The 12,248-nt window shown below is 38.9% G+C and overlaps 1 protein-coding gene and 2 pseudogenes across 3 annotated transcripts; all 3 read left to right on the top strand.

Annotated features, from left to right (window-relative positions):
• LOC111312706 (uncharacterized) lies at positions 1-5,399 on the top strand. Its single transcript, XM_022913226.2, has 5 exons — positions 1-845; positions 1,677-1,738; positions 1,835-4,198; positions 4,302-4,410; positions 4,590-5,399. The coding sequence occupies exons 1-5, from the start codon at positions 707-709 to the stop codon at positions 5,222-5,224; spliced, it is 3,309 nt and encodes a 1,102-aa protein (XP_022768961.2). The 5' UTR covers positions 1-706; the 3' UTR covers positions 5,225-5,399.
• A 137-nt stretch (positions 5,400-5,536) lies between these two features.
• Positions 5,537-8,613, top strand: LOC111312705 (xanthotoxin 5-hydroxylase CYP82C4-like; annotated as a pseudogene). The gene is made up of 2 exons (XR_016346496.1): positions 5,537-6,988; positions 7,299-8,613. The product of XR_016346496.1 is annotated as a xanthotoxin 5-hydroxylase CYP82C4-like (transcript).
• Positions 8,614-9,048: 435 nt separating this feature from the next.
• LOC111311390 (strychnine-10-hydroxylase-like) lies at positions 9,049-11,133 on the top strand (annotated as a pseudogene). Its single transcript, XR_016346177.1, has 2 exons — positions 9,049-10,107; positions 10,292-11,133. The product of XR_016346177.1 is annotated as a strychnine-10-hydroxylase-like (transcript).
• Positions 11,134-12,248: the final 1,115 nt, after the last annotated feature.

The following is a 12,248-nucleotide window of genomic DNA, read 5'->3' as shown; positions in this document are numbered from 1 at the left end:
TCGCTCTCACTAATTCTCATTTCTCACAACTTACCTTTCAAAAGCCTACCATTCTCATCTAACTTTAATTTTATTCTCTTATTTTCAACTATAAAATATCAACCAAACCGACAGCTTCAATGTAGAGTTCACAACTTTGTAATTTTGGAGACCAAAGAAACATTAAAGATGGTGAAAGAACGGGAAGATAGAGACCTTGTTTTTCCTTAAAATTCAAAGCTACTCCACCAAATCAGTGTCTCGACGCTGGGATATGCCCTCCCATCATGACATTTGCCTGTGGGATGCTGCCTATCGACCATCAGTTTGATGCAAAGGTCTCAGGCAACTAAAGGGAATCAAGAGGGAGTGAGAAAAATAAAAAGGAAAGATGCTGATAAAGAAAGCTTGGGATGGAAGCCCTTTGAATGAAACTTTCTGCTATTGCTTGTATTAGAATCAAAGTGAGGGATACTCGTGATGTTGCAGAGACCCTCCAGAGAGAGAAAGAGAGTTAACGTTCACGTCAAACTATCTAAGATAAATTTTCAAACTCCATTTTATTGCTAGGAAACTGGACTTCTCAACTCACCCAACTTTGAAAGAACCCTCCCAACTAGAAAAAGAAACAAAAATATTCCTGTTCCTACGTCATATCTGTAAAAAAGTAATTTGCAAAACACAATGTACAGAAATTCTATCTTTATTCTGGCTCAAAGAGAGTTGAATGCACCTTGATCGAATTCAGAGTACCAACATGGCCAAGAGATCAGATTTTGCACAGAAACTGTTAGATGACCTTAGGTTGCGGAAGGAGAGGATGGCTGCCTCTCAGAACTCAAAGGGCACGAATCCAATGGTCGCAGGTGAGTATTTCCCGAATTCTCTGCAATAAACATACACGGTGGAGCATGCATCAAAGAATTCCAACATCCTTTCAAGAAACTATAAGTTAAAACCCTGTAATAAGATTTTTTTTTTCTTTTGGATCATGGTTGATGGTTCTTGTTCAATGACTTGAAGACATTAGAAAAGCAGGAGGCATCACGGACTAATGCACGTTTCGAATCTAATTAGAGCGAATGGAAATCACGCATACAAATACACAAATCATGCAAATGCATTCAATTGTTGAAACGTGTAATTTTAGCACTAACGACTAATCTTTTCTTTTCTTTCCTTCTTGAGATACATTCTTCCCCTCTTTCTATCCAAGTTTGAAAAAGCAATTGTTAATTCTATTATCTTGCCTGCCGAAACCAGCCACGTGATTAAGCAATAATTCTTCGCTCTTGGGCGTTGATCAAAGAAGCTAAGAGAGTTTGCAATCTTTTGAACTTTTCTTTTAAAGGCAATCTAGTTTTGTCTATCACTGCACGTAAGTAAAACTTAAAAGATGAAAGAACTGTTTACTTCATGTAAGAACAGAAAGGAAAGGATTTGTGGATGAGTTTTTTCAATTAAATTAAACGGGGCAGGGGAGGTAAGCATAGAAAGCTGATACCTGAAGGAAAAACAGAAAATTTCTTTTAAATATGCTTACACAGGAGGACTTCCATCAGTTTCGTGGTGTTAAGTGATTGAACCATGTGTGAGGCTAGACTCATGACAATAAGTTTTAGCTAGCTAGCAAAACCCGTCAACAAGTAACAAAGATGCATAATTTACTCTGTTCCTTTTGTTGCGTGTTTGGGCAGATGCGTATGCTTACTCCAAGGCAGCCTATAAATCATCTAGGGAACCAAAGACGCTCAAAACTGTAAGTTTCCAGAGCTGAAGTATAAGTAATCAGTTCATACAACATATTAATTAGATATCACGATTTCCTCTAGTTAAAATGTTTGGCTTCCTGCAGATTGGTTTTAGAGCTGGAAGCACACAAACCAGACCTAGTGGAGGCAGGAAATCAGTCGCCACTGGGCAGGTATCGAATCAGATTGTTCCTTTTGAGAGAGACCTGAAGTCAGAACAAATAGGAGATCTATCAATGGCCCTGGCTTTTGCACTTGAAAATGGAGGAAAGCTAAGAAGAACAGATTCTTCTGGCAATAGTTCAATTTTCAGTTTTCTGCATAACATGGGTAGGAGACGGATGGACTATGGGAAGATAGAAAGAAAAAACAGTGTAGTAAGTAGGCATCAACCTTCAAGTAGCCAACTCCCTACTCTCTCACATCTCCATATCGAAGAAATATCAAGGGGTGCACAAAAGTTAAATCAGATCCTCCGAGCCTGCTCTAATGGCCTCAACTTCGACAGATACTCAATAGAAATTGGACGGGAACTATTGAAAGGAGCAATAGATTTGGAAGAGTCCCTAAGGATGCTTGTAAACCTGCAGGAAGCTTCAGAGTACTTGGTAACGCCACAGAGAAAAAGTCAGATAACATTGCTAGAGGAGGATGAAGATGATGATGATAACACTGTCAAAATAGCTGATCAGAAGCAATTGGATAGGCCAAGATTTTCTTTTGACAGACGCGCAAGAAATTATAATGACATTCAAGAAGTTGCAAGGACTGATCTCAGGCTGAGGCTGGCAGCTCTTACCTACTCTTCAGAAGTTACTAATTCCAACCATGAGAAGAAAGTTCTAGCTGCCTCGAATTCACATTCTCACAGGCGATCAGTTAGCTATGGTCCAGACATAAAAAATCTCACCACATTCTCCGAACAAAATTACTCAAGTTCAGTGCAGTCCAAACAACAAAAGTCAAGAATTCCAAACGTAATTGCAAAACTGATGGGGCTCGATGAGCTTCCGGGAAATGTAGATTCAAAGGTGACCACAAAGAAGTCTGGAACACAAAGAGTAGAAGGGATGATTACCCAGAAACCCGCACAGGAAAGTATCAAGAAGGCTGAACAAAGGACCAAAGATTCTGCAACCCTGGTTCTCCCACCAGGAAAACAGAAGGCAACACTAGCCAGCAAAACTCCATTGATTCAGGAGACAGTTACATCACAAGCAGGAAAACCTTTGACAATTAGAAATGGTAGCACAAGGATTGCTGTTAATGACAAATTAATACGTCGAAAGGACTTGGAAGACATAAAACCTGTGACAAGCTCTAGAAAGGCCAACATCAAGATAGACAAACAACAAAGTGACATCACCCAATTGAATCATAACTCCGGAAGCAGAAAAGAAATTCAGGAAAAGGGGAGAAACCAAGATAGTATAAAGCACAGGGAACAGAAGGGCGCTGAAAGAAGTGAAATCAAGGGATCAGTTTTCAAGGATGAGATGCAGCAGATGATACCCTATATGCATAAAAGATCAGAAGCCGCACTTACATTGCAAGAAAATCCAGAGTACAGTGAAAGCATGCTTCATGGCGAAAACAGATATGCAAACAAGCTTCTCCTAGGCAATCAACAAAGGCTGCAAAATAATCATGGTTTTCAACAGGTGCATATGCTTCAAAAATCTGAGCTTCAAGAGAAAAGGCGACAATCAGAAGAGAAGGAACAACAAAGTACCAAACAGAAATTGCAGGGGAAGAAACAACAGGGAAATGAACCAATATCCAGTAATTTCTCCAAACCAATGTCTGGTGCAACCAATTTGCAAAAGAAGCAGCCACAAATGAACCAAGCAGAAACTAGTAGGAAAAGCTCCACCGAACATATTGATGCAACACAGTCCAATGGATTCCCAGATGGTAGGCACCACAAAACTTCGGCCATGGATAGTAGTTCAACAAACTTAAATTTCAAAATTAAAGATTCATTAAAAAGAAACTCTGGTCAGCATTACTTTCAAGGAGATCTAGAATCTCAATCAGCAAAAGCTCGCATCCTGTTTGCTGTGGATGAGAAACCTGTTCAAGTTCAAACAACAATGAAGGCAAGAAGTGCTAAAGGCCATAAACATGAGGTCCCTCGAAAGATCGACGAAGTGGTGACTAAAAAAGGTGCAGGTGTTTATAACTTGCCGAGGACACTGAAAAATCAGAGTTCCATTTTGCAAGAGAGGAAACAAACAAGGCAGGAGAAACTTGCTATCTCAAGTGAAGCAGATAAAATGAAAGCCAACAGGTTCGAAGAAGTAGAAGCACAGATCATTAGATCCAACAAGTCAGTAGCAGGCCTACAATCATCAAGTGTAGCACAAGAGCTGCAGAAAGCAGCACATCAAAATTCAATTTTGTGCAGTCCTCTAGAAGATGAATACCAAAGTCTAAAGGAACCAAAAGCTTTAGTTCCAAAAGATAGCGTAAAATCACCATTACTAAAACCATTAACCAATTATATTAGACAAATGAAGTCACTTTCATACTTCTGAGTGGAGCTTAAATAATCCTTTTGATCTTATGCAGTGTCAAACTACAGTGCCAATGATTACAAAAGAACAGCAAGATCAAGAAGCTGATTTTGGAAGAGCCGAAGAAAGCGAGTTTAAGAACGGTGTCTCTGACCCACTACATGGTAAGTACAATTTTGCATTCCTAATTTACTTCTCTTACATTTTCAAAAGTTAACATTTACTCCTTAGGCCGCCACTACTCATGAAATGACTTTTCATTTAATTTTTGGTGGGGTGGGTGGTTTGGGAAGAGGAAGAAAGAAGAAGAAGAAACTTATCTGCTAAAGTTCATTGTTTTTAGGAACTCATGAAGAGAGTACAGAAATCTCCTACTGTCTACAGTCACAGAACCCAAGAACTTATACATCAGAGATGTCAGAGCCACTGACAGAGAGTGAAAACCACCTCAAGCAGATAGTGATGAAATGCCAACTATTTATGAGCACGGCAGAGGCGCTTTTCAAACTCAACATTCCTATCAGCATTCTTCATGCAAACGGTCACGACTATCACGATCAAGAAAGCAAGATCGTTTTAGACTGTGGCTACGAAGTAATGAAAAGGAAAGGAAGGAGGCAGGAACTAAGTGTTCACCCATTTCTGAAAGCACCCATCTCTTCAAAAAAAGCAAAATCCTTGGATGAGCTGGTCAAGCAAATGTGTAAAGACTTTGACAAGTTGAAGTTATACGGACGGAACGGGAGAGAAGATTCTCTCTTCCAAGACTACCTACCGAAAATGCTTGACGCCGATGTCAACAACAAGGAACCAGATTTGAATTGTATGTGGGACTTGGGTTGGAACAGCATGATGTTTGGGTTTCTTGAGAAAGATGATGTTATAAAGGATGTGGAGAAGTATGTGCTTAATGGACTCCTAGATGAGCTTACCAGAGATCTTTTCACAGGCAGAAGTGTTTCAGGCAGAAGTGCTTAATGGACTCCTTGATCTATTTTTTCTAGTGGCCCATTACGTTGCTGATGTTTGTAAATTTCATCAATCGTAATTGAAATGTACTGCTGGAGTGTTGCATCTAGGTTTTGAGTAAAACAGTGAAGAACAAATGACATCAAGTGATGATATGCCTTAGAAAATTGAGAAATTATTCCTACATTCGTGTTTGGTAACAGTTCTACCCCCCCTCCCCAACCTGGCTGCCAAAGTGCAAGTTAGAGTTGACTTTCTTGCTTTATTTCATTTTGATGTTACTATCTGGAGTATGACGTACATGGGATAAAACAGAACAAGCGGTAGAAACCTCATAATATATTCTTTGCAACATTAAAATTTTCTGCAGATGAAGTAATGAGTAGTTTCTGCCCCAGAACTACCAAAAAATGGATAAACCAGAACAAGTGGTAGAAGATCCATACCAGCAAGTCTTTCTGACCTTGGCGTAATATATATAATGTCCGAGTTGTTTTTCTTTATTGAAATAATGCAGACTCTAACTTTTAACTGGAATACTAAGCCAATGTGTGGCTCGGCAGTTTTCTATAGACTATTCTCACATTGGAGAAATTGTTTTGTCATTCTACTGAAATCTGAGGGATGAAACCGTCCCATTACTGTCGCACGGCTCAAGGCTAAGCTGTTAATTATATTCAAAAATATATTTTAGATATGTTCTATGGATATTGAGGGTGATATAGTGTATTTAATTAAATTCTCTTTTTTCTACTGTCATTCTCACAGATTCCTGTACACCGAGGAATAGTAAACAGATTGATGAAGTCAAGCCATGTTCCTTGCTAGAATTTGTCAAGCAATGGTATGCATCATGCTGACTTTAGTCGATTTACTGTTGGCTTGAACGTATAAATGGACATGAATTTTTTTTCATGAGTTACTGAACCATTGATTAGAATGGCTCCTCAACCAGAAGGTGCATGGCCAATTCTTGGCCACCTCCACCTATTGGGTGGCAGTAATCAGTTTCTTTACCGAACACTTGGAGCAGTGGCTGATAAGCGTGGGCCTGCGTTTACAATAAGCCTAGGCAGTCGCCATGCTTTTGTGGTTAGTAGCTGGGAAGTGGTAAAACAATGCTTCACAATTAATGATAAGGCACTAGCTTCGCGTCCTACTACAGTAGCTACAAAGCACATGGGTTACAATTATGCTGTGTTTGGGTTTGCGCCTTACTGCCCCTTCTGGCGTGAGATGGGAAAAATTGCAACACTTGAACTCCTCTCAAACCGCAGGCTTGAGATGCTCAAGCATGTTCGCATTTCTGAAGTTGACATGGGGATAAGAGAACTAGACAGTTTAAGTTATAACAATGGTTCCAGTCCTGAGCTTGTTGAACTTAAACAGTGGTTTAATATAGTTGTTCGAATGGTGACTGGAAAATGTTATTTTGGTGCTTCTGCTGCCTGTGATGATAGCGAGGCAAGAAGGTGTCAAAAGGCAATAAGTCAGTTCTTTCATTTAATTGGTCTTTTTGTTGTTTCAGATGCACTTCCACTCCTTTGGTGGTTAGATATGCAGGGGCATGAAAAGGCAATGAAAAAGACGGCCAAGGAGTTGGATGGTGTACTTGAGGGCTGGCTAAAGGAGCATCGTGATAGAAGGATTTCTGGTGGAATCAAGGCTGAAGGGGAGCAGGACTTCATTGATGTAATGTTGTCTCTTCAGGAGGAAGGTCACCTCTCAAATTTTCAGTATGATGCAGATACGAGTATCAAGTCTATCTGTCTGGTATGTTTAATTTGAAGAAACATGATAAATTTGAGCTCAGAGTTTGATTTATGATAACACTTGTTTGGCCAAAAACAGGACAATCGATGAGTGGGGTAGTTTATCCAAGAAGGTCTGATTATACCCTGTATTCTTAGAATGGTTCATTATTTTGGGGTTGCTAGTTCTTGACTGGTGTGGCATGCTCAAGTATTTAATTTTGTGATTATTGAGAATCACAAACAGTTTATACGACTCTTTATAGCTGATAAGCTAACTTTTGTTAGGCAAGCTTACTTCTACATTAACGTTCTTTTCAATTTTCATGTAGGCACATATCTTTGGTGACAGTGATACGACATCTGGGACACAGACATGGGCCTTTTCTTTACTTCTGAATAATCGTGAGATGTTGGAGAAGGCTCAAGAGGAATTAGGCCTCCAGGTTGGCCGGGAAAGGCCAGTTGATGAGTCAGATATTAAAAATCTTGTGTATCTTCAAGCCATCATCAAAGAAACCCTGCGCCTTTATCCAGCTGATCCTCTACGGGGACCCTGGGAAGCTATGAACGACTGCACTGTTGCTGGCTATCATGTCCCAGCTGTCGCGTAGTCGTAAATGTGTGGAAAATTCAAAGAGATCCAAGAGTATGGTCAAATCCATCTGCATTTTTACCAGGGAGATTTCTCACAAGCCATGCCGGTGTTGATGTTAGAGGTCAACAATTTGAACTCTGTCCATTTGGCTCAGGAAGACGTTCATGCCCTGGTGCATCATTTGCTCTCCAACAACTTCATCTGACACTTGTTCGTTTTCTTCATGCATTTGAACTGAAAACTCCTATGGATCAACCTGTTGACATGACCGAGAGCCCAGGTTTAACCATCCAAAGGCCACCCCATTGGACGTTCTACTTCAGCCGCGTCTCCCAGCTAATGTCTATGCCTCATAACCAAGGGTACGGAGGAGACATGGTGATGCAACTCAAGTAAAATAAGACCAACTATAATGGAATCTTTTAGTTGATATCATGATATGTTCTGTTATGTCTAATACTGTGGTTCAGTTCTGATGAAATCCAAAATAATGTTAAACTCGAAATTTTACTATAATTTAGTAACTTGTAGTATTAAAATATCCTATCAGTTTCTTGCCAGCCAATCACTACTTCCTTTCTATGTTTCGCCTTTTCAAGCCAATAAGAAAGGAAGATGTTGAATTTCATCATTCTGACGAATAGCATTATTTCCCCCTTAAATATATATAAAATGATGATCAAATTGACAAAAAAAAAAAAAAAAAGGCCTACTTTGGAAATAATTTAATTAACTGGCACTCAAACAAAGCTCTTAAATGAATATTGGAATATGACGACCATCGAAGATAGAATAGAATCGAATCATCTAAAACAAAGTTTAGCACAGTATCTGTGTCATGGTCGATACTTAAGTTTTAAATTTACGCGGCTCTAGGACTCAGACATTCACCCTTTCGACGTCTCGGATCAGCCTATCTGTCACGGTTCACATCCTTATGAGGTATTGTCCGCTCTGGCTCCCCTGATCTCACGGTTTTATCCTACAAAAGGTACCTCACAAGATTAAGATGATGTGAATCTTTTTATACCCCAGTGACCCTCCTATTATGTTCGATGTAGGATTCAGGACTCTTCCTTAGGTCCGTGATATTTTCTCACACCCAACCTCGTGACGTCCTCGTCACAGAGGCTGACCACCCTGCTTGCCTCCCTTGAGGTGCTTGGCGTGGATCGAACGGTTTAAGGCTGGCTCTGATACCACTTGTCACTGCTCGAGACTTAAGCTCCGAACCAGCGTGACTCCGGGACCCGGGCATTCACCCTTTCGGTATCCCAGATCAGTCTTCCGTCACGGTTCACACCCTTGTGAGGTATTGTCCGCTTTGACCTCCTGGTCTCAGAGTTTTATCCTACAAAAGGCGTTTCACAAGGTGGAGATGATGTGAACTCTTTTATACCTCAGTGACCTTTTTATTATGTTGGATGTAGTATTTAAGACTCTCCTTAAGTCCTTAAGTCCGTGACACCTGTGTTCAACTGCTGACGTCTTTTTTTTTTTTTTTTCCAAAGTAAATGATCTTTGTTGACTAATCAAATGATAAACACTCCCCAAACGCTATCATCCAGTAATCAAAGCCACAATGGATATTGATTTCTTCCTTCGTTACCTAAACAGTAACATTGCAGGAGTCTTTGCCATACTCCTTTCATGTTTCCTGCTAATTAGGTGATCTAGAACATCTTTGAAGGGCCAAAAACCACCAGAAGCTGCCGGTAGATGGCCTTTAATCGGTCATCTCCATCTATTAGCAGGATCCCAGCTTCCACACTTAGCACTGGGAACCTTAGCTGACAAGCATGGACCAATATTCACCGTCCGAATTGGCTTGCACACCCAGCTGTGGTGGTCAGTAGTTCGGAGTTGGCCAAAGAAATATTTACGACCTATGATGTAGCTGTGTCCTCACGGCCCAAACTTACAGTAGGAAATTACCTCGGCCATAACTATGCCAACTTTGGTTTCAGTCCTTATGGTGCATACTGGCGTGAAATGCACAAATAACAGCCTCGGAGCTTTTGTCAAACCGCAGGCTTGAGCTTTTGAAACATGTTAGAGCCTCTGAAGTAGAAAGCTCAATAAAAGAGCTGTACAAGCTTTGGACCGAGAAAAAAGATGAGTCGAGCCATGTTTTGGTTGAGATGAAGAAATGGTTTGAGGACTTAAATCTGAACGTGATTCTTAGGATGATTGCAGGGAAGACGTTTTTTGGTGCTGTTGTGGCTACCAATGAGAAAGAGGCAAGGCGATGCAGGAAAGCAATGGGGGAATTTGTCCATTTGGCAGGATTGCTTGTGTTAAGGGATGCAATTCCTTTTCTTGGGTGGCTGGATTTGGGTGGACATGAAAAAGCCATGAAGAAAACTGGAAAGGAATTGGATAGTATCCTGGAAGAATGGTTAGAGGAACATCGTAGGAAGAAAGAATCTGTTGGCGAGGTAGCTAAGGGAGAGCAAGACTTTATTGATGTGCTGCTCTCTGTTCTTGAGGGTATTGACCTTTCTGGATAGGATGTTAATACTGTCACTAAAGCAACAGCCATGGTAAGAATTCTTCTACCACCATCACTTAGGCCTTCTGACAATCTTAATTCCTATTAAACACGGAGCCAAAACATCGATTTTGTTAGGCTCAACCTTCTTTAAAGAAAATTTTTAGAATGAAATTGCTTCATGTGATTTAAGTTGATATTATCAATGGCAATAACACAATTGTGTTTTTCTGTAGATTTTGCTTGTAAGGGGCACTGATACCACAACAGTCACAATAACTTGGACACTTGCGCTATTGCTCAACAACCGTCATGCTTTGGAAAAGGCTTAGGAAGAATTGGACATCCAGATTGGCAAAGGAAGACAAGTAAATGAATCAGACATTGATAAGCTAGTCTACCTCCAAGCAATTGTAAAAGAATCACTACGTTTATATCCAGCTGGACCACTCTCAGGAGCACGCGAATTCTCTGAAGATTGCACAATAGGTGGCTACCTTGTGCCCAAAGGCAACCGGCTGATACTCAACCTTTGGAAAATTCAAGCAGATCCACAATTATGGTCCGATCCCTTAGAGTTCAAGCCTGAGAGATTTATCACCAGTCACCTGGATACTGATGTTAAGGGTCAGCATTTTGAGCTCATATCATTTGGTGCTGGTAGAAGATTGTGCCCAGGGATAAACTTTGGCTTGCAAATGACACATCTGGTTCTGGCCAGCTTGCTCCATGCGTTCGACATCTTGACTCCATCAAATGAACCTGTTGACATGACTGGGAGTCCAGGACTAACAAACATTAAAGCAACCCCACTTAAAATTCTTGCCAAACCGCGCTTGTCTCCTAGTGTCTATCAATAATCATCTTGAAGTGTAATCCACAGCTATTGCTTTTTTTACTTTAGCTAAAGTTGAGTCTGATATTTTTCTTTGTGATATCAATAGGTATGGTTCCTGGCTGAACCCAGTGTTTAGGATAAGAGGTGACAAAAGTTTGAGGTTCAAATTTTATTGTCTGTAATTCTTTTTTATTCTTAAACCTGACCTATACTATACTAGTATTTGTTTCTGTGCTCTAATCACATCTACAATTTCTAGATAATTTCTCGTTAAATTCAGCCATGCTTGCGGTTTCATTCATTTGCTCTTGGAACTCAAGGATAAGAACACGAAGTCAAGTCCACGCAAAGTTGATTTATAATTTTCTGGTTTATCTGTATGAGTATAATTTTGCTGACATCCTATTCTCTTTACTTTAAAGCCGGCATCTTTGTCATATATGCTCTCTATCACTCAAAACTATAATTTTCCCATGTCATGAACACTGGACTCTTTCCTCTTTGATCGCAAGCCGGGGCAGTTGTGTTTGGTGAAGTTCAAAAATTAATATTCCAGTCTCCTATGTTTTGTCTTTATTTATTCATGCTTTTAGCCGGAAAATGATGCTGCAAATTTGCTGCTCCATGTGTCTGTCAAGTGGTCATTTTTTATTTTGTGGTGTGACTTTTTTTTTTTTTAAGGATTATGCGATTTTTTTTTATTTTCTAAGGAGTGAGACCCGGTTTTTTATTCAACGGTTTTTATTGGTGGGATCCACTTATTTTTTTTAAGAGCTGTGCGCTTCTGCCTTCTTTTTTTGTTTTTTAATTGGTGGAATGCACTTCTTTTCAAAATTTTTTAAAAGGTGTGGGATCCCTTTTTTTCTTTTACATTATAATTTTTTTGGTTTTGCATCCACATTTGATTTTTTTCACCCGATTTTTTTTATTTTCCTAATTTATTCTTTTATTTATTATATTCAATAATTTAAAAAAACAAGAAATATATCTTCTAAAGATTTTTGTTATGAGACCCATTTAAACTAAAATTTTTTTACTTTTGTTTTTTAAATTTTTTCAAAAAAAATTTATTTTTTTTGTTTTAATTTTATTTTGAAACTCATTTGTTATGAAAGTACAGCACATATTTAATTTTTTTAACTTTTTTTTAATTTTTACATAATTAATAAATATTTTTTGTTTAAATTTTTGTAAGATCTATTTTATATCAATAATATAAAATATATCAAGCAATTTGATTTTATTTTTCATTGTTTTTGTTAATTTTTAATATTTAATAGTTTTTATTTTTTTATTTTTTTAATATAAATCATTAGATATTATTATTAAAAATATATGTTTGATTTTTTTATTTT

The sequence above is a fragment of the Durio zibethinus genome, chromosome 1, assembly GCF_047325235.1.
Source record: "Durio zibethinus cultivar Kanyao isolate XHJ-2024 chromosome 1, ASM4732523v1, whole genome shotgun sequence".
Classification (NCBI taxonomy): Eukaryota; Viridiplantae; Streptophyta; class Magnoliopsida; order Malvales; family Malvaceae; genus Durio; species Durio zibethinus.
The sequence above is the reverse complement of the archived record's forward strand: the minus strand, read 5'-3'. Positions and strand labels throughout refer to the sequence as shown.

Bases quoted from the DNA above. Each gene is read 5' to 3' on its own strand.
- LOC111312706 (XM_022913226.2), top strand. From the start codon at position 707: ATGCACCTTGATCGAATTCAGAGTACCAACATGGCCAAGAGATCAGAT. The intron at 4,199-4,301 runs GTAAAATCACCA...GATCTTATGCAG, and splicing joins CTTTAGTTCCAAAAGATAGC to TGTCAAACTACAGTGCCAAT. The intron at 4,411-4,589 runs GTAAGTACAATT...CATTGTTTTTAG, and splicing joins TGTCTCTGACCCACTACATG to GAACTCATGAAGAGAGTACA.